Source organism: Rana temporaria, chromosome 8 (assembly GCF_905171775.1).
Source record: "Rana temporaria chromosome 8, aRanTem1.1, whole genome shotgun sequence".
Lineage (NCBI taxonomy): Eukaryota > Metazoa > Chordata > Amphibia > Anura > Ranidae > Rana > Rana temporaria.
The window spans coordinates 84,436,636-84,459,235 of NC_053496.1; the positions used below are offsets into that span (position 1 = coordinate 84,436,636).

General features: G+C 43.5%; 1 protein-coding gene across 2 annotated transcripts in view; it reads right to left on the reverse strand.

Moving 5' to 3' along the window:
- Positions 1–330: 330 nt before the first annotated feature.
- LOC120947117 (intelectin-1-like) overlaps positions 331–22,600 on the reverse strand; it is a 29,556-nt gene continuing 7,286 nt past the window's right edge. For both annotated transcript variants that reach the window (XM_040362118.1, XM_040362119.1), the window contains exons 2-8: positions 18,281–18,350; positions 15,469–15,633; positions 14,266–14,513; positions 6,210–6,368; positions 2,427–2,547; positions 2,227–2,330; positions 331–562 (exon numbers count right to left, since the gene is read on the reverse strand). In XM_040362118.1, coding sequence (XP_040218052.1) covers positions 410–562; positions 2,227–2,330; positions 2,427–2,547; positions 6,210–6,368; positions 14,266–14,513; positions 15,469–15,633; positions 18,281–18,350 — 1,020 coding nt within the window. In that variant the 3' untranslated portion in view covers positions 331–409. The remainder of the gene's footprint in view (positions 563–2,226; positions 2,331–2,426; positions 2,548–6,209; positions 6,369–14,265; positions 14,514–15,468; positions 15,634–18,280; positions 18,351–22,600) is intronic.

The following is a 22,600-nucleotide window of genomic DNA, read 5'->3' on the forward strand; positions in this document are numbered from 1 at the left end:
GAAACACGCCCCCTACTCGCCGAATTTGAATTCTGCGTCCTTACGCCGCGAGAGATACGCTACGCCGCCGTAACTTATGGCGCGGATTCGTTGAGGATTCAAACAAAATCAAAGTAAGTTACAGCGGCGTAGCGTATCTTACATACGCTGCGGCCGCCGCAAATGTATGTGGATCTGCCCCACTATTTCTTATTTTTTCTCATAAAATCGAATGAGACATTTATGTTGGAAATATTTTTCTTTAACTGGGTCATTTTGATGTATAACATTTTAATAAACCTAGCAGCTCAAAAACAGCATTGTTTTGTATATGAACGATAAGTAGAATAGATTTCAGGCAAAAGCACTCTCTATTTTATTGAAGCAAACAAAAACGGTAGAGAAAAGAATATAGATAACTGTTTACAGATTAACGATAGAACAGTAGGACAGCTGCCTCAGTGATCTCCTTGGTGGAACTCCATCCCTTGTGAGTTCCATAGCCGTCCCAGTCAAAGGATGCAAAGTCTCCGCACTGACGAGGTGCTCCTTCTGGCATGTAACCAGCTCCTCCGATGCAGTGCTAAGAAAGAGTGAAAGAAGTACAAAATATTAACAACTGCAATAAAGCTTCCTTGCACACAGAGTCGGTGCTACCACTAGGCAGCTGCCTAGGGCGCCTGGCCGCTGCTTTCTCTACGCTTCATCTCCCGCCAGTCTCCGCGCTATGTACGTTTTTGGTGCGGTGCTGTATAATGCAGGGGATGTGGCCCAGCGCCTCTGCAGAATGTAACTAACTCAGACAGGCAGGTGCTCCACCTAACTGTACTGTCATTAGCACTGGAGGACATGTCCCAAGTCTCCCGATGGAACGAAAGCAAACATCCCCTGCCGCTGCACGCCCCTATGATCAGATCAGAGACCTGTGTGTCTCTCTGGTGACTGCCCAGTACAGCCAGCTCTGCCTCTGCCCATACTTGATTCATTGACTGGAATTCCTTTACTGAGTCTAGTCATGTGACCCCCTGACCCCGCCCCCATGTCACCGTCATTCGTAGAGGCTGGCTCTCTCTCTCCCAGTGTTCTGTTGCCTGTAATGTACAGTGGCAGTGTCATTCACGTGCAGAAGCGCTATAGCCGATCGGAGTAGTGGACGCTCCGGGGTCAGTGCCTGCTGAGTGGTGACAGCTGGAGCCTGGAGGCACCAAGGCAGGGTTTGTGCCTGGCAGAGTCGCCAGATGCAGAGCAGAGCCCCAGTGACTGAACTTGAAGAACACTGACATTGTATTACTGTATTGTGTGTATAGTCTGATCTGTCCTCCGCCTCCTCACATGTGTGATGTGATCGTCATACCGAGCACATGGCCTGGATGTAAGGGTCGTACATACTAGGTCACACATACTAGGTTCTTATTAGTGTACAACAATGGCTTCTAATGCCTTCATGGGGGTTGTTTTAACAAAGATATATAGGCTGTTCACTTAGCAAAGCAATTTTCACTTTGAGAGAGAATTTTTCCATGGCTTGCAAATACCTAATCAAGTGCAAGAAAAATAAAATCTATATTTTTTTCATGTACATGATGGAAGTCAGCAGAGCTTCATCTCATTTACTAAGCTAAGGGAAAATTCTCTTTTAAAGCGAAAATCCCCATGCAAAATTAACAGCTTAAAGCGGAGTTCCGGCCACAATTTCACTTTTTAAATATAGTGCTTAATGTATTCTAGTAAAGTTAGTCTGTAAACTAAGGTCTGTTTTGTTAGGTTGTTACAGCATTTAGACACTTTATAAAATAGAAATTGACTGGGGCCATCTTAAGTGTGGGCATCATGAAGCCAGACTGTATGACTTCCTGGATTTCAGCCTTGCAGATCTTGCACATGCTCAGTGCTGCACAAGCAGTGTCAGATCAGGTTTCAGCACCTGTGCTGTCCAAGTCACATGATTCTTTGAGACTGGGGAGTGCACAGACTCCTGGAAAGTTACACCCACTACATTCCCAGGAGTCTGTGCGGTGTAGGTTAGGAAGCATTAAGCACCTAGGTGCAGGAAGTGGGAAGATTAACTATTCTGCCTAGCAACAACACTTTGAAGGCATCTAAAAAAAAAAAAAAATTTCGTAAAGGACTAATGACATTTTTTTAAAACTACTGATGTAATGTTATATTTATGGGTGGAAATCCACTTTAATTGCCTTTAGTAAATCAACCTCATTGTATTAGTACTAAAGCTGTACTAATACTTACATGCTCTACATTGCAGCCTGTCACTTTCATACCGGGGCACAGAGCCAAGGGAGCTCTTTCTGAGTTAATAGCTCGGAACTGGACATAGCCGGCAGTGAACTCGTCTGTAGAGAAAAAAAAGGTGCATTCATTTTGTGATCATCATTTTTCAGAATTCACATATATAGATAAAGATTATTTGGTATTTATCATGATCGTACGTTGTCCATTTGGTGAGTAGTAAGCTGCTGTCTTCTCAGCATTGCCAAAGTCATAAACAACAGGAATCGCAGGTCCATTGTTTTCCAAACATTCTCCACTATTGTACACCACAGGGTATTTCTATAAAATGGGTAAAAACAATGGTTCATATCATTGACATGTCATTACTATATAAACTACCTAAGACTAATAACATCAGTGCAAGGTGAAAGCACAGTTACAGTGGAACTTTACCAATAACAATCTGATAAAAAAAAGGAACATTCATTCCACATAAATAATTATGCTACCAAAATTAGTGTGTGATGTAAATTGCCTCCAGCATTCCTCCTCTTCTTGCTGGAGGCTGCCATGTTGAAAAAAGAAAAAAACATTATAAAAACCAAACTAAGGCCAGGTTCACACTATTGCAAATTGGATGTGGAATCCCAGAATCCAATTGACAATAGCAAGAGATTGTGACCGGCTCTCTCCGATGTGGCTCCGGTGCGAATTTACACAGGAGCCCTGTGCGGCTTGACACATGTAAGGATTGAAGTAAAAATATTCAGCATCACCCCCTTTTTTAGGCAACAAAATTCCTCCCTGTGGTCCCCATGCAGTGATAGGCTGCATTGATAGGCTGCGCTGATGGGCACTGATGGCACTGATAGGCTGCATTGATGGGCACTGGGAGGCTGCATGGGCTCTGATGAGGCTGCACTGATGGGGCTGCACTATTGGGCACTAATGAGGCTGCACTGTTGGCCACTGATAAGGCTGCATTGATGGTCATTGATAATCTGCACTGAGTGTTGGGCCACATATACAGTATAGCTGTGCACAGGTGTGTTGGTACTTGCAATGCTTTGGTGTGACTTTTGATGCGACTTTGATCCAGAGAGTGTAAGTTGGATCAAAGCTGCACTCAAATTTGCATCAAAGTGAGAGACAGCATGCAGAATTTAGATAAAGGGAATTAAGGTTGTCCCTGAAGAATAGGAAGAAGCTGATTGTCTAGCTTTGCTTAGACTTTCTACGTTTGGCAATCAGCTATACAGAAAATGAATAATGTCAAAAAGATAAAAATATTTTACATATAATTAATAGAAAAAAAATAATAATTTTTGACTAGACTTCCACTTTAATTTATTTCAGTAATTCAATTAAAAAAGTCAAACTCATATATATTTTATGCGTTACACACAGAGTAATATAATTGAAGCATTTCTTTTTTTTTAATTTTAATGATTATGGCTTACAGCTAGTGAAACCCAAAATTCAGTATCTCAGAAAACTTGAATAATACATAAGACCAATAAAAAAAAAAAATGTTAATACAGAAATGTTGGCTTGGAGAAAAGTACTGTATTCTTAACCTCCTTGGCGGTATTCCCGAGTCTGACTCGGGGTAAGATTTCAATACCAAAAGCGGTATCCCCGAGTCAGACTCGGGGCCGCCTTGTCCCTGGATCCTGCGATGCATCCCCTCTGTGTGAGCGAGCAGCAGTGCCTGTGTGCCGCCGATCTCCATTCCCTGCGACGTTACGACGCACGGGGGCGGAGAACGGCGCCAAATTCAAAAAAGTAAATAAACACAATACATACAGTATACTGTAATCTTACAGATTACAGTACTGTATGTAAAAAATACACACCTACATTGCCCCTAGTGGTCTGCCCAGTGTTCTGCATGTACTTTTATAAAATAAAAACTGTTCTTTCTGCCTGCAAACTGTAGATTGTCCATAGCAACCAAAAGTGTCCCTTTATGTCAAAAATGGTTTTAGAGCAGCTAGAAAACAGCGATAATAAATTATAATCACTTGCAGAATTGTGCGATAGCGATTTGTGGGGAAATTCGTCATAAAAAAATAAAAGTAATGACAGCGACAATTCTGCAACTGAGCAAATTTCAGTAATTTGGATTTGATTATATTATTAAATAATTTTTATTATAATTACATTATTATTTGTTATAATTATTTATAGTTATTTATTATATTATAACGGATGTCTACTAGACTCTTGTTTGGACAGATTTAAGTGAGTTATTCCTAAGAATTACAGGCCTACAATGTAAAACGCCAAATTTCCATGCAAAATAATTGTACCGCTTTTGGTACAAAATTCCAGACATAATCATACCGCCATGGAGGTTAAAGGATTTGGTCATAGTGCTAAGATAAGTCTGGTTCTGCAGAAATGAACAGACATCCTGTCAGAACTCAATTAGCTGTTTACAGTTCTTCAAAGGCCTAAGAGATAAGTTTGTTTGAAGGCCCAAGTCCTTGTGTACTCAATGGACCCTTTGAACTATAGCTATGTTCTGGGAGGGGGGAGAACAAACAGAGCTGTTGGATCTTTCGTTTTCAAAAAGAGAAGCGAATGACAAAACAAAAGGTAATGGTTAAACGTGGACAACATGGCTGTGCATGACTATTACAGGCTGTGGTGTCTTCAGGGAGCTCATGGCCTGAGCAAAATGTCAGGAGTCTGTGATAGTGAGCCCTTGTAGTTTGCCAACTCGGGGGTTCCCTAGGGTGCAGCGTCTAAGCCCCAGCCTGCTTCTCCAGGCTCCTGATGGTGGAGATGGCCTTGCAGCAAGCTGGAATCAAGTCTTGGTCCCCAGGTGCACCCAGCTGATAATGCGGAGACCACCAGGAAAACCAGGAAACAAGCCAAAGTCAGGGCATGCAGCAGACAAGCATAGACAATAGATAAAGCTGGGATCGGTATTTACGCAGCTCTGACTTTCTGATCATCTATCAATTTTTTTGAGGCACTAACATGCCAGGACACAGGGCCAGCCCTACCATGGCGCGGCTTTTTGTTTATTTATGTTTATTGTGTATCTCGCACGATAGCTGCTGCCTTGAAATCATTGTGTTGCAGCGCAGTTTCTTGTGTTTTTTTCTCTACCATGGTTCCCGCTGGGTCCATTGGACCAGGACGGCACTTTGAGAGGAGCGGCAAATTGACACCCAAGCACTGTGGGGGGGGGGGGTACAGAAGCCAATAAAAAGCAAAAGCCAATATAAAGGAAAAGTAGTGGTAAAAAAATCACTTGTGGGTTTAACCAATCTTGTTTTTTTGTACAATTCTCTTTTAAGGGGGCGTCGCAAGGGGTGTGTCCTATGCCTGCAAATTTTTGCTGATAGGTGTCCCTCATTCCCATCTTGAAAAGTTGGAAGGTATGAGATTAGATTCTCACTATAGGTAGTAAGCGGTTTGGAGCTTTTTGTTCCTTACTCTTTTTTTTTCATTCTACTCTTAAGCCCTGTACACACGATCGGTTCGTCTGATGAAAACGAACCATTTTCATCGGACGAACCGATCGTGTGTGGGCCCCATCGGTGTTTTATCCATCGGTGAAAAAAAAATCGAACCTGTTTTAAATTTTTCTTATGGTGAAAAAAACGATCGTCTGTGGGGAAATCCATTGGTCAAAAATCCATGCATGCTCAGAATCAAGTCGACGCATGCTCGGAAGCATTTAACTTAATTTTTCTCAGCATGTCATAGTGTTTTACGTCACCGCGTTGGACACAATCAGATTTTTAACCGATGGTGTGTAGGCAAGACTGATGAAAGTCAGCTTCAATCAGATATCCGATGAAAAAATCCATTGGATTAGATTCCATCAGATATCCAATCGTGTGTACAGGGCTTTAGTTCACATTTAAAGTGTTTGGAAGTGTGATTGACTTAATTGGAAGGGTTTAGCAGAACTTTGAAAACAAGTGACAGCTACAACACATAAAAAAGCAATGACAGCCTCTTATATTCCACAAACTACGTACCTTGTAAAGCTGGAAGAGGTTATCACCCTCTTTAGAAAGGAAACCGTTGTCTGTATGATATCTTAAAAGAGATGAGCTCCTCCAATGAGACAAGGGTGTGTCATTGGGAACATGCCATAGACCCAGATCCTTGGCAATAATATCATAATATCCTGGATTCTAAAACACAGATTAATTAAAAATAGATTAATTTCTTTGTTCAGATTTTATTAAATATCAATTAAGAGAAGGCCCTGTAGGAATTGTTTTGTTTTTTCAAAGCTATCTTATCTATAGGAGCCAGAGTAAAGTATTGAAAAAAGTGAAAATTTTGTTTTATATTAAAAAATAAAGAAAACAAAAGAAAGTTCTGTCCAATTGCTGCATCAGTCCCCTGTTAAAACAGCGCTACGGTCAGTCTATTGTAACTTATGACCAACTTCAATACCATAAACATGTAGTTTCTTGTGCGATGACAGTGAGAAACAGCGCAAGTATAGTGGGTGATCTTAGATAGTTGTCAGCGCGTGCACCATACTCCAGACACTAAGGCCCGGATTCACATAGCTCGGCGCATATTTATGCCTGGGTAGCGTATCTCTTTTACGTTACTCCGGCGCAGCGCACAGAGGCAAGCACTGGATTCACCAAGCACTCGCTCCCACTCCCTCTTAAAGATACGCTGGGTTTCCTCGGCGCAAGCCAGCGTAGGTGGAAGTGGGCGTGAGGCATGCTAATGAGGCGTGACCCCATGCAAAAGATGGGCCAAGCGTCATAGAAGTGCTTAAAATGAACGGCGCATGCGCCGTCCCGTGGCCGCATCCCAGTGCGCATGCTCAGAATCACATCGAAACAACTGCCTAAGATACGTCGAATCACTGCCTACGACGTGAACGTAACCTACGCCTAGTCATATTCACGTACAACGTAAACGACAAAAGATACAACGGCTTGTGTTCCCGGTCCATACCTTTGCATGAGTTGTGCCTCCTATATGGGGAATAACTTTACACCAGACGTACGACTTACGGAAACCGCGTATATTATGCGCCGGGCGCAAGTAGGTTCGTGAATCGGCGTATCTCCCTCATTTGCATTTGTGCATAGAAAATCAATGGGAGCAGAAAATGCGCCCAGGGTAAATATGCGCCCACGATACGACGGCGTAGGAAAGTAATGTCGGTCGGATGAAGCCTATTTTAAGGCGTATCTAGTTTTATGGGCACGGCGCACAGATACGACGGCGCACATTTACACTTACGTGTGGCGTATCTCGAGATACGTCGGCGTAAGTGCTTTGTGAATCCGGGCCTAAATATTCACCACGTGAGGCAAACTCCCCCAAGAGGTTACAAACACCAGAGACTCGAAAATCTCAAGCCTTAAGAGAATTCCTCATATTACAGTAAGTGTTTGTGATATTGTGTTTTTAGCACGACAGCATCGCGCTGATTCTCGGCGACATGGTGCCGAGATCTCGCCGACATCTCGCACTCACTGGAATAGTGACAGCACATTCCAACGTGCGCGTCATAGAAGCGACGGGAGATCCGACTTGGATTCCCGCCAATTCTACACGTGTGCGGCGTTTGTTATGAATCCTGAGGGGGAAGTCCCCGCCGGATTTTAAATAAAAATTCGGCATGGGTTCCCCCCTCAGGAGCATACCGGGCCCTTAGGTCTGTTATGGGTTGTAAGGAGAGCCCCCCTACGCCGAAAAAACGGCGTAGGGGGTCCCCCTACAATCCATACCAGACCCGTATCCAAAGCACGCTACCCGGCCGGTCAGGAAAGGAGTGGGGACGAGCGAGCGCCCCCCCCCTCCTGAGCCGTACCGGGCTGCATGCCCTCAACATGGGGGGGTTGGGTGCTCTGGGGCAGGGGGGCGCACTGCGGGGCCCCCCCACCCCAGAGCACCCTGTCCCCATGTTGATGAGGACAGGGCCCCTTCCCGACAACCCTGGCCGTTGGTTGTCGGGGTATGCGGGCGGGAGGCTTATCGGAATCTGGGAGCCCCCTTTAATAAGGGGGCCCCCAGATACCGGCCCCCCACCCTAAGTGAATGGATATGGGGTACATCGTACCCCTACCCATTCACCTGGAGGAAAAGTGGTAAAAACACAAATAAAAAACACTGGGTATTAAAATATTTTATTAGTCTGCTCCGGAGGCTCCCCCTGTCTTCTTTAGCTCTTTTACCAGGGGGAGCTTCTTCTTCCAATTTCCGGGGGTCTTCTCCTGCTCTCCGGGGTCTTCACCGCTCTTCTGTGACGTCTTCTCCGCTCCGGGGGGTCTTCTTCTATGTTCGCCGCTCTCCGCTCTTGACTCGGCGCACCCCGGTTCTTCCTCCCGCTGTCCGGTGCCTTCTCCTTCTTCCGCTGTTCTGTGACGTCTTCTCCTCTTCTTCCGCTGTTCTGTGACGTCTTCTACTTCTCCCTTCAGGCCGCTGTGCTGTGACGTCTTCTCTTCTTCTCTTCTCCCGATGCTGACACGTCGCCTCTTCTCGCTGCAATGACGGGTGCGTGGCTTGCATCGGATTTATATAGGCCTCACAGTCCCATCATGCTCTGGTACCTACCCATGTGATACCTACCCACGTGGTACCTACCGGAGCATGATGGGACTGTGAGGCCTATATAAGTCCGACGCAAGCCGCGCACCCGTCATTGCAGCAAGAAGAGCCCGGCATGTCAACATCGGGAGAAGAGAAGAAGAGAAGACGTCACAGCACAGCGGCCTGAAGGGAGAAGTAGAAGACGTCACAGAACAGCGGAAGAAGAGGAGAAGACGTCACAGAACAGCGGAAGAAGGAGAAGGCACCGGACAGCGGGAGGAAGAACCGGGGTGCGCCGAGTCAAGAGCGGAGAGCGGCGAACATAGAAGAAGACCCCCCGGAGCGGAGAAGACGTCACAGAAGAGCGGTGAAGACCCCGGAGAGCAGGAGAAGACCCCCGGAAATCGGAAGAAGAAGCTCCCCCTGGTAAAAGAGCTAAAGAAGACAGGGGGAGCCTCCGGAGCAGACTAATAAAATATTTTAATACCCTGTGTTTTTTATTTGTGTTTTTACCACTTTTCCTCCAGGTGAATGGGTAGGGGTACGATGTACCCCATATCCATTCACTTAGGGTGGGGGGCCGGTATCTGGGGGCCCCCTTATTAAAGGGGGCTCCCAGATTCCGATAAGCCTCCCGCCCGCATACCCCGACAACCAACGGCCAGGGTTGTCGGGAAGGGGCTCTGTCCTCATCAACATGGGGACAGGGTGCTCTGGGGTGGGGGGGGCCCCGCAGTGCGCCCCCCTGCCCCAGAGCACCCAACCCCCCCATGTTGAGGGCATGCAGCCCGGTACGGCTCAGGAGGGGGGGGGCGCTCGCTCGTCCCCACTCCTTTCCTGACCGGCCGGGTAGCGTGCTTTGGATACGGGTCTGGTATGGATTGTAGGGGGACCCCCTACGCCGTTTTTTCGGCATAGGGGGGCTCTCCATACAACCCATAACAGACCTAAGGGCCCGGTATGCTCCTGAGGGGGGAACCCATGCTGAATTTTTATTTAAAATCCGGCGGGGACTTCCCCCTCAGGATTCATAGCAAACGCCGCACACGTGTAGAATTGGCGGGAATCCAAGTCGGATCTCCCGTCGCTTCTATGACGGCTCTGTCTCCATCGCGGCAAGCCAGCTCATCGCTGGCTCCCGCGATGGGGCTCGTAGGTGCTCAATCTCGCCGAGAAAGGGAGCGAGATTGACACAATATCGCGTGCACCTACTGTACTTTGAAACACGGTCATCAGCATTGGAGGCGGATTTGGGACATATAATTTGCTCTGAACAGTGGTATTCATAAAATACAAAAGATTCGGACATCCTGTTTTATAAATGTATTTATAAACCCAAAATGCCCACCCCCCCCTATAAAATACAAACAAACGGTATGCATCAATGAAGCATATGAATTAAAAGCGAGTGTAGTCACCAGTCTGCTGCACATAGAGACATCTGTGTCGATTGCACAGCGATATTGTTTCCTTCCTGATCGTAGCCAGCTGACTGTGAAGCTCACTTGTCACTTCCGGTTGTCGTGGAGGGCAAGAACTGACGCGTTTCATCATATCCGACTTCAACTGAGGGTGTGATCTCATGGCATAACATCAGTCTTTTATTAGTCCGACTTATTAACCCATTGTGTGTTGCTCGCTTTAGCTGATAGGTGAATGCAAGCGTAATATCAACACACAGAGATAACCTTACCCGCTCGAGAGATCGAATCACCTGGCCACACTGCACAATCTAATAACTTAATAGGGGTATAGTGAAAAAAAGTCATGATTAAGCCATGATTAAGTCACGTGACGAGTGACGATATGCGTGGGGGAGGAGCCTACAGTGACGAACCATCGGATGTCTATCCCAAGTGAGGAGTCCACTTAACTGAGCGGCAACATACCCTGTCTATAGCATAAGCAAGGATACGTGAGTGCACTTTTATCCACATCCATATGTTACAATATTGCGCTATGTCTTCTTTCCTCCTCTTTTGCATGTGACTGAATACAACTGGAAACATCTGATCGCTGCTGGAGGTTGTTGTAACCACACTGAAGTGAGAGTTTGGCAATTAAGGAAGGAGCATTGCAGACTGACTGATTCATTACCAGGACTTTTTCATGATCTACTCACATTTATATTAAGAGTTTTTTCACCAGGCTTTATTGCTTGAATATATATGTACGATTCACATTGCACATGAGTTGATACGAGCGCATCATCAGTATTAATTCATTAATAGGGGTATAGCTTTACATCTTCATCTTCATACCCCAGACCTAATACAATCACTAGTTTGTGTTGATTTAGAAAACAGTTACTAAAACTGAATATCATTCACACCCAATAAACCTACAGCATACATGAATATTCACGACATTAACTGAAAAGGATATATAAAAAATACATATACAGAAATGAATGATAAAGAAATATATACATCTTAGTATTAAAAGGCTCCAATTGATCTGGACATTATTAATAATAGACCCTACTAGGGTAGTTAATATATCGAATTAAGTCATTTAAATCAATTTAAAATTCAAATACAATTTAATAAAATGTAATAAAAAACTGATACAATGGTTATATGAATTTAATAATCGCTGATGAAACAGTTGATATCCAAATCAACATTTAACCCTTTTGGTAGGAGAGTGTCAACCAAAAATATCCATTGTGTTTCCCATTTTGACAATTCTCTGACAATATTAAAAAAAAAACTCTCCATACTGGTTTTAGGTAATCAACACCCCATAATTTAAACCCCGATGGGTCCTGGTTGTGGAACAACTTGAAATGCAGAGTAAAATTATGATCTTTGAACCCAATTTTATATTCTGTACATGTTCTGCTATCCTAACTTTTAAATACCTCTTCGTACAGCCTATGAACATGAACCCACAAGGGTATTTCAAAGCATATACAGCGTGTGTAGTTTTACATGTAATGAATTCCTTAATAGAGAATTCTTTATTATTTGAAGTAGATGTAAAACTCCCTAGGCCTCTTATTGGTCTGCCTTTTCTACATGCAAAGAATCCATCCCTATCCCAAAAAAAGGGTGGTCTAGTTGGTGGATCTAACTGTTTTGTCTCCAAAGTTTGCCTTCCTATAAATACATTTGGGATTTGGTGGGAGTACTGGTTTTAGCACCTTATCCATACGTAATATGTGCCAATGAGTAGAGAAAATTTACTCCACTTCCCCATATTGTGAGTGGAATCCTGTGATGAAACCCCCCTCCTGACTAGTTGTGTCTCTCAAGACGCTCTCTTGGAAGTCTCAAAACCTCCTCAACTATACTGTCCAGATGCCGTTCGTTATACCCCTTGTCCACAAACTTTTTAATTTATGGTTGGGAGCCTCGGGGTGAATGGGTATGTTTAGAATGACTTTAGATCATGGAAGAATCTGGTGTAAACACAATAATGAGTCATAAATCATAATTGCGCTGTCTCCTTAAATAATTATCCTAATGGAAAAACAACTCTGTGCAATAAAGTGCTGAATAAAAAATAATTATATCAGCAGCATTAAAAACAATTCACTCCTATAAGAAATATTCCACTAATAGGTGAGTATAAATCCTAGGTGCAAAATAAATGATTTAAACTAAAATTCATGAATATCATAAGAAAAAAAATGAAATTCATTAGTGTATGAATAAATATATTTGTGACAACGTTCATTATAACATATTTGCAGAAATAAAGTCCATATAGTGCTGAAGAAAGTGCTCTTGTGCAATCTGTAAAAAACAAAAGAGGACCTTGGGCTTGAAGACATCACAGAGGTGTCTTCTTACAAAGAGTTGTGTCCGTGACGTCATCACGCCGAAGCTGCTCGAATTATACCGCGGCTGAGGTTCTGTTGCAAGCTGTCTTGTTACACGCTTTTTATCTCTTCGGTTCATGTAAGTGCATGACCACTTCAATAAATAGTTGTTTGTAGTCGAGTGGCGCTATGAGGTCCTCTTTTTTTATGACTGTGTGTGATGAAGAGATGAGCTCGGCCGTGTTATTTGGATATACTGTATGTATTTCTTTTGTGGCCCCAACGAATCCCAGAGCGCTGCTTAGGACTAAGGATGAGCTTGGGCGTGTTATTTGGATATACCCTATTTATCGACGTATACCACGCACAGGCTTACCATTGCCATGAATGCAGCCTCACTATTGCCATGAATGCAGCCTTACAATTGCCATGAATACAGCCTTACCATTGCAACCAATGCAGCCTTACCATTGCAACCAATGAAGCCTCACATGTGCCATAAATGCAGCCTCACATGTGCCATGAATGCAGCCTTACATGTGTCATGAATGCAGCCTTACATGTGCCATGAATGCAGCCTTACCATTGCAATCAATGCAGCCTTACCATTGCAACCAATGCAACCTCACATGTGCCATGAATGCAGCCTCACATGTGCCATGAATGCAGCCTTACCATTGCCATCAGTGCAGCCTGATCAATGCCCACCTGCAGCCTCGGAGGGCAGAGGGAGGGGGGCGGGACTAGTGCTGACAGATTACAAAGAGGAGAATCTCTTATTTACTCTGTGGCCTCTTTATTACAAAGTCCCGCCTCCTATGATAGACAGAACAGTCGTCCAATGGCATCCCAGGAGACGGGACTTCCAATTCAGACGCTGCTGAGTAAACAAGAGATTCTCTTCATGTAATCTGATGGCGCTCGTCCTGCCCCTCCCTTTCCCCTCCAAGGCAGCGTTGATAAATACGGTATATATCTTTTGTGGCCCTGGGGGCCACAAACAATATATATATGTATATATCCAAATCCCCAGGGGGGGCATATTAAATCAACAGGGGGGCCGCATTTGGCCCGCGGGCAGGACTTTGGACATGCCTGATGTAAACAGTTAGCTGTGGCTTATGAGCGTCGTCCCTGGACACAAGCATTAATCTTTATAACTTGACATCATTTCAGTCCGGTAAGAGGCTGCAGCACGTTTGGAATTTTGTTGTTTACAGAGAGCACAAGAGCACCTTCTTCAACACTTTTATATGGACTTTACTTCTGAACATATGTTATAATGAACTTTGTCACAAATATATTAATTCACATACTAATGAGTTTTATTTTTGATGATTATTCATTAATTTTAGTCATTTATTTTGCACCTAGGATTTATACTCATCTATTGGTGGAATATTTCTTATAGGAGTGAATAGTTTTTATGCTATTGATGTGATTTTCTTTCATTCAGCACTTTATTGCACAGATTTGCCTTTCCATTAGGATTATTATTTAAAGAGACAGTGCACTTTCTGATTTTTTTATTGTCACTGTAAACCTGTTATTCAGGTGTATTTGAGTACAGCAGTTTTAACTTTCTTTGCATTACTAAGCACAAGATGTTATCTTTAATCACAGTAACCATATGCATAGGCCTCCAACCACACGAAAGCAAGAATTTCAAAAAATGTCCCCCCCCCCACTTATCTTATGTAGTATAAGCTAAATAAAATGTAAACGTTTTATGATCTCCATACGATGCACTGAAATACCTTGTAATCCTTACTGGTTGCACCATCTGGTAGCCCAAATGTGGCATAATTTGCCCAGTTTCCTTCTCCTGCTGGATTATTGGGGTCGTTTCCCTGCTGGCTGGACCAGAGATCTCCTTGTGTGCATTTCCCATTCATGTTGTTCTCGTGTACACTTGCTACCAGTGTCCAACCTCCACCATTGGTTGTCATATCACAGAAGGTCTGGTAGACCACTCCATCTTCAGTGGTCAGCGTGTAAATTCCATCTGGACAGCAGTGTTAAAACATAAATTCATGCACAGTCCAAAGACTATAAAATCAGAGTAGAAGGTATGTTATGAATGCACTGCAATTTTTGATCAGAATAGTAAATAGAATGCATTCTACCGACACCTAAATTATATGGGTTCTCTGCCTTTTTCCTTACAAGTGTTCAATCCAACTGATGCAACCTACTGTTTTTTTTTTATTTTTTATATATATCCTCATCATTATGAATGCAGCTGCAAGGCTGTATTATAATTTCAACCATTCCTCATTTGCCACCCATTTCTGCCAAGTGTTTTCTCCATTGTTCTCCAATTGACCTACATTTTGGCACACCTATAAATATTTAAAAATATTCTCTCCATCTCTTTTTCCTAGACAATCCCACACTGTCTGGATTTCTCTTTCCTGTCCCATTAGAAAAGTTACCGCCTTTAAAATATTCAGCCAGTCCATTAAAACCCATCTCTTACAAATATCCTTTATTTTACCCTGTTCTGTTAATGTTGCTGTAAATGCTACAGAAGCAATGCACACCAACTAAACTACTATAGCTAAAAGGGTAGAAAGAAATGCAGACATCTAATTTAACATGGGAATTTCCAGATGTCTGAAATAAACATGTAGATTTTTCTGATGCAAACTCACAAAATGTAAAATTGGTTGCAAGAATGTAATTTGTTTTAGCTGGCCTTTCATTAATTTTATTACAAGTCTGATTGTTATATTTAAAGTGAAGATCAATTATTTTACAATATATATAATTATTTTTTCTTTTCTTTTGCAAAAGTTTTATTGGATTTTTGAAACGTACAGGTATATAATATTTTCATTATGATTATAAACACCACTTGTTATGATTGATCATTGATGACCCATTGTTCATAGTGTTTGAAAAAACATTGATTGTGTATGTGTATGTAGTGTAACTTGATATATAAATGTGTATCTCACCATTAGCACAGCTATGTAAATTCTTGATTGCCTTACAGCTCCTGTATCCATAGTTGCCACCTCGAGTCAGGTATCCACAATTTGATGTGATGCCATTCGCAGTGTCATCATCCCAGCATGCCAACAGGTTAAGGATAGTCTGCTTCTTCACAGATAAAGGATTTTCTAAAAAAAAAAACATGGACAAATCAGCGAAACAAATTTGTAACTATTTTATTATATAGTTTCATGTGACAACACTCAAGAAATTACACTTTGCTACAATGTAAAATAGTGGATGTACAGCTTGTATAACAGTGTAAATTTACTGTCCCCTCAAAATAACTCAACACACAGAAATTAATGTCTAAACCACTGGCAACAAACGTGAGTAAACCCCTAAGTGAAAATGTCCAAATTTTTCCCAAAGTGTCAATATTTTGTGTGGACACCATTATTTTCCAGCACTACCTTAACCCTCTTGGGCATGGAGTTCACCATAGCTTCACCCCCTGGTGTCATGTGACTCCTGGTGTTGCAAGGTCTCAGGTGTAAATGGGGAGCAGGTGTGTTAAATTTGGTGTTATCTCGTTCTCTCTCATACTGGTCACTGGAAGTTCAACATGGCACCTCATGGCAAAGAACTCTCTGAGGATCTGAAAAAAAGAATTGTTGCTCTACATAAAGATGGCCTAGGCTATAAGAAGATTGCCAAGACCCTAAAACTGAGCTGCAGCACGGTGGCCAAGACCATACAGCGGTTTTACAGGACAGGTTCCACTCAGAACAGGCCTTGCCATGGTCGACCAAAGAAGTTGAGACCACATGCTCAGCGTCATATCCAGAGGTTGTCTTTGGGAGACGTATGAGTGCTGCCAGCATTGCTGCAGAGGTTGAAATGGTCAGCCTGTCAGTGCTCAGACCACACTGCATCAAATTGGTCTGCATGGCTGTTGTCCCAGAAGGAAGCCTCTTCTAAAGATGATGCACAAGAAAGCCCTCAAACAGTTTGCTGAAGACAAGCTGACTAAGGACATAGTTACCGGAGAGATTGAACCCAGATGAGCATATACCCACTAGGTCAATCTAGCTTGTTAGAGGTCACGCAGCCACAATAGGAATATCTTAGATATCTTGATGTATCATGGGTCCTGGAGCCTAGCATAAAACTCAGCTCAAAGGATGCAGGAGGTTCAATGAAGAGGCTCCAAATTTAAAGTATCATGTCAAAGTATCCATTCAGTACATATTGAAGGAAGGAGGAAAAAGAAGAAAAAGGGGCGCACATAGCGTAATTCTGCGAATTATTCAATATTATTTATTAAAAGAAAGAAATACACTCACATTTGCAGTGATGTAAAGAGCGCTCATAAAATCACAAACAGTGGCATCAGTAGTCCTTCCCGATGCGTTTCGTTCTAGGGAACATCATCTGGGGTGAGGACCTGAGGGCCCTCCTGGGCTCAGGGATGTTGAGCTGTTTTGTAGCCTCGGGGCCGGCTGGCTTGAGGCCTAGCAACTGAGAGTAGCCCCAGGCATTTCTGGGGCCTACTGATCAAGGGATGGTCCTCCGCTACCTTATCTGTGGAAGGAAGCTAAACCAGTGGGATTCAATTGATGGACGTACCTTGGCGGATTTACCTCACTGTGCTGCCGGTCCGGCTGAAAGATTCTTGGCACCGTGAGTCGTGTAACTTTTGTGAGAACTATATCGAGTGTGCAGTCGGTTACATGATCTTGTGGCAGAAGATCGTGGGACGGCCTGACGACACTTATCAAGTCTGTGGCAGAGACTTTGTCTAACTTCGCATCAGCTGCTAGGTTGGTGAGAGTAGGCCTATCTGGTGGTTGCTGAAATCCAGTGTGGAGCCGAGTTAATCCTCTGGATCTAAGTGGTACCCGTATTCCGCAAAGTGGAAGTGTCTGAGTCTTTCCCTGTCCCTCTACCCCTCTGTTGGAGAACTTTGTTAATAGTTCAAATTCAAAGTAGGTGGAAGTGGGCGTGATACATTTAAATGAACCGTGACCCCATGCAAATAATGGGCCGAACGAACGGCGCATGCGCCGTCCCGTGGGCGCTTCCCAGTGTGCATGCTCAGAATCACGTTGGAAAGAACGCCTAAGGTACGCTGAATCACTGAACGTAACCTACGCCCAGCCCTATTCACGTAGTACTACGTAAACGACGTACTACGGATGTTCAGTGGTCCATACCTTTGCATGGGTTGCGCCTCCCTATATGTGGAATAACTTTACGCCGGACGTACGCCTTACGTAAACGGTGTATATTACTGCGACGGGCGCAAGTACGTTCGTAAATCGGCGTATCTCAGCCATTTGCATATTCAACGCGTAAATCAATGGGAGTGCCCCTTGCGGCCAGCGTAAATATGCGCCCAAGATACGCCGGCGTAGGAAAGTTACGTCGGTCGGAGGAAGCCTATTTTCAGGCGTATCTAGTTCTATGGGCACGGCTCATAGATACGACGGCGCACATTTACACTTACGCGGCGTATCTCGAGATACGTCGGCGTAAGTGCTACGTGAATCCGGGCCAATGTGTCTAGGTTGGTAGCTTTGAACACAGATGTGTACAGCCTCTTATTAAAACATTTTGGTAGAATTTAGGGATGAGATCACATAAATTGATTTTAGAGTCCTTAGATTGCCATTTTATTAGAACGTTCTATTCAAAAGCGCATTGGTAGTCTCATAATATGCTAACATTGATACCCACAGCACAATAACAGACAGATTTTTGGGTCACAAAACAAAAATAGCTGAACACTCCTGTTTTAGATCATAGCTCTTTTTACACAAGAAATATACTCACCACATTTGTTAGCAAACGTTCCATCAAGTGCCACAGATAGGACTAGAAGACTGTACACCAGCATCTTTAACTGAGCAAAGAAGACAAATAATATAAGTAATGTACATGCTATGCAGCTGTGCTAACATAATTTAAATTTTACAGACATAATGAGACCATCATAACAACTCAAGATGCATATATAAATATAACGCAGAATCAAATTGAGACTACAAAAAAAAATATTAAAATAGTTTGTTGCCGTTACAAAGGCATGCACAATTTTAGTATCTATTTACCAAACAATTGGGCAATATATTGTGTTTTTGTGCATCAAAATTAATAAAGGCATATTTTTTTTTTCAAAAAATGTGCCTTTGAAAAACCACTGTTAATCTCTAGGACCTCTGCTTAAAAAATATATATATAATGCTTGTGGGATAAAAGTAATTTTCTAGCAAAAATTACAGATTTTTACATGTAAACAAAAAGGGGCAGATCCACAGAGCAAGTACGCCGGCGTATCTACTGATACGCCGGCGTACTTTCAAATTTCCCGCGTTGTATCTTTAGTTTGAATCCTCAAACCAAGATACGACGGCTTCTGGGTTCGATCCGACAGGCGTACGGCTTCGTACGCCTTCGGATCGTAGGTGCAATACTTCGGCGCCCGCTGGGTGGAGTTCGCGTCATTTTCCGCGTCGGGTATGCAAATTAGCTATTTACGACGATCCACGAACGTACGTGCGGCCGTCTCATTTTCTAACGTCGTCTGTAGTCGGCTTTTTCCGGCGTATAGTTAAAGCTGGTATTTTGCGGCGTATAGATAGACTTGCCATGTTAAGTATGGCCGTCGTTCCCGTGTCAAGATTTGAATTGTTTTTTTTTTTTGCGTAAGTCGTCTGTGAATAGGGATGGACGTAACTCACGTCTAAGTTCAAAAAATGACTTTGTTGCAACGTCATTTCGCGCAAAGCACGGCGGGAAATTTCTGGATGACGCATGCGCAGTTCATTCGGCGCGGGGACGCGCTTCATTTAAATAAAACCCGCCCCCTACCCGCCGATTTGAATTCCGCCGCCAGAAATACACTACGCCGCCGTAACTTACGGCGTGAACTCGCTGAGGATTCGAATATACGCCAGGTAAGGTACAGCGGCGTAGTGTATCTCTGATACGCTGCGCCAATCGAAATGTATGTGGATCTGGCCCAAAGTGTCTGAAAGGGCTTGGTCTTTAAGTGGTTATAAGAGTGGGTCATGTGTGACAAAAGCTTCTAATGTTGGGCATAAAATAACAGTATAGTTCAAACACCCCCCTAATGACCCCTTTTTGGAAAGTATACACCCCAAGGCATTTGCTAAGAAGCATGTTGAGTCCATGGAAGATGTTATTTCTTGACATAAGTTTTTGGAAAATGAATAAAAAAAACATATTTGTTTTTCTTACACAAAGTTGTCTTACACAAAGATATTTCTCACACATGCCATGGTTATATGTGGAATTACACCCCAAAACACATTCTGCTACTGCTCTTGAGTTTGGGGATACCACATGAGAGATCTTTTTGCCAGCCTAGCTGCGTACTGAAGCCCAAAATCCAATGACCACCTTCAGGCTTTCAAAGGACGTTATTTCTTAATTTCACGTTCTGACTACCTATCACAGTTTTGCAAACCCTGAAATGACAGGATAGTGCAAAACACCCCCAAATTACCCCTTTTTGGAAAGTAGACACTACAATGTATGCGCTAAGAGGCATGTCGAGTATTTTGCTGATCACGACCTGAACAAGAAAAAGGAACCGATTCCTCCATTCACATCGATTGATGTGGCTGTAGAAATCCCTGCCAGAAAAAAATGAGAAAAAATAATATGCCAAAGCACAGGTGTGATCCACCCACTGATCACCCCATGCCCCTCATGCTTGGCCATACACATTTTTTTATAACTGCATATAAGCGCTGCAAGCGCTAACGTAACTATTCTTAGAGCAGCATCCTGAGGTCACGGTCCGGAGGACCAATGAACAAGGTACTGTATGCGTCCATGAAATCTACGGGAGTCAATGATAGATTGTATCTCATACACCTCATTGTTGTCAACCTAAACCAGGTGAGGGCGTGGTACCGTGGTGGTAAAGCGGTTGCACACCCAAGGCTTTAATAAGAAAACAGGGAATACATTAGAAATACGCATGTTGGAAGGAAGATCTAATGCGTAGGCCACTGGGTTGATTTTACGGAGAATGCGGAAAGGCCCCATATAGCACAGTGGCAGTTTTAGTGAGGGAACATGGTGTCAGAGGTTACGAGAAGACAGCCAGACCCTCTCCCCAACTTGGTAGGTGCAGGTAGGTGTCTGCAGTCAGCATGGAGTATGTACCTATCACTGGCATATTGCAAGGATTCTTAGACCTGCACACAAGTGCAACAGAGTTCGCAAAGATTTTCCTCTAATGCAGGAGCTTGGTGTCATCTGCAAAGACTGAAGTGTTACTTTTAATCCCAGACCCAATATCATTTATAAAAGATATTAAAAAGTAAGGGTCCCAGCACTGAACCTTGGGGTACACCATTGATAACCTTAGACCATTCAGAGTAAGAATCTTTACTCTCTGAATTCTGTCTTTTAGCCAGTTTTCTATCTATTTACAAACTGATATTTGCAAGCCTGTAGACTTTACCTTACACATGAACTGTGTGTGGGGAACTGTGTCAAACGCTTTTGCAAATTCCAAGTAAACCACGTCCACCACCACCCCTCTGTCCAATATTTTACTTACCTCCTCATAAAAAGAAATCAGGTTTGTTTGACAACTTCTGTCTTTCATGAATCCATACTGTCTGTTGCTTAAAATATTTTTTTTTCCAGCAAGAACTCGTCTATGTGGTCTTTTATTAAACTCTCTAGTATCTTCCCAACTATAGAAGTTAAAAAGTGCAAAAGTCCGCCGTGAGTCAGTTGAAAGTCCGACGGAAAGAAAGAGAATAAGGGCCAGATCCACAAAGAGCCGGCGTAACGTAAAATTTCCCATTTAAGTTACACTGCCTTAAAATTTCTACCTAAGTGCCCGATCCACAAAGCACTTACCTAGAAATGTTTGGCTGTGTAACTTAAATTCTGCCGGCGCAAGGCGTTCCTCTTCAAATGGGGGCGATTCCCATTTAAATTAGGCGCGCTCCCGCGCCGGCCGTACTGCGCATGCTCGTGACGTCATTTTCCCGACGTGCATAGCGCGAAATTACGTTACGCCGAGCTTTGTGGATCGCGTCGGGTCAATAAAGTTGCGTCAAAAAAAAAAAAAGATACGGCGAAAAAAAAAAAAAAATTTAAAACAAAAAAAAAACGCGTCGCTGGACAGAAGGGTCTACTTTTACAAGGTGTAAACAGTTTACACTTTGTAAAAGCAGCCCTAATTTTACACATGCAACTTAATACTTACAGAGAAAAAACGAAGCGTAAAAGCTTCGTGGAACTCCGTAAGTGCTAATTTGCATACCCGAAGCGGCATTTCGACGCAAAATGCCCCCAGCGGCGGATGCGGTACTGCATCCTAAGATCCGGCAGTGTAAGTCTCTTACACATGCCGGATCTTCTGTCTATCTCTTGGAAACTGATTCTGTGGATCAGTTCCAAAGATAGAAACAGGGATACGACGGCGTATCAGTAGATACGCCGGCGTATCCCTTTTGAGGATCTGGCCCAAAGTTCTCTACCTAAGGTCTGTCGGACTTCCAAAAAAAAAAGTCAGATGGAGGCTACACACGGCCGGACTTTCCAAGAAAAAAAGCCTGTCTGACTTTTTTTCTTGGGAAGTCCGTGCCGTGTGTATGAGGCATAACAGGTCTATAGTTACTTGGTAAAGACTTTGGGCCAGATTCACGAACAATTGCGGCGGCGTAACGTATCCCCTTTACGTTACTCCGCCGCAAGTTTTCATCGTAAGTTCTTGATTCACAAAGCACTTTCGTGTAAACTTGCGGCGGCGTAGCGTAAAGTCGTCCGGCGCAAGCCCGCCTAATTCAAATGGGACGTGTACCATTTAAATTAGGCGCGCTCCCGCGCCGAACGTTCTGCGCATGCTCCGTGTGAAAATTTCCCGCTGTGCTTTGCGCGAAATTACGGCGCCCCGACGTGTTTTTTGAACGCCGACGTGCGTTACGTCCTTTCGTATTCCCGGACGTCTTACGCAAAAAAAAAAATTAAAATTTGACGCGGGAACGACGGCCATACTTTAACATGGCTGGTCTAAATCTAAGCCATGAAATATCAGGCCTAAGTTTGCGACGGGAAAAGCCGACTAGCGACGACGTAAGAGAATGCGACGAACGCGCGTAC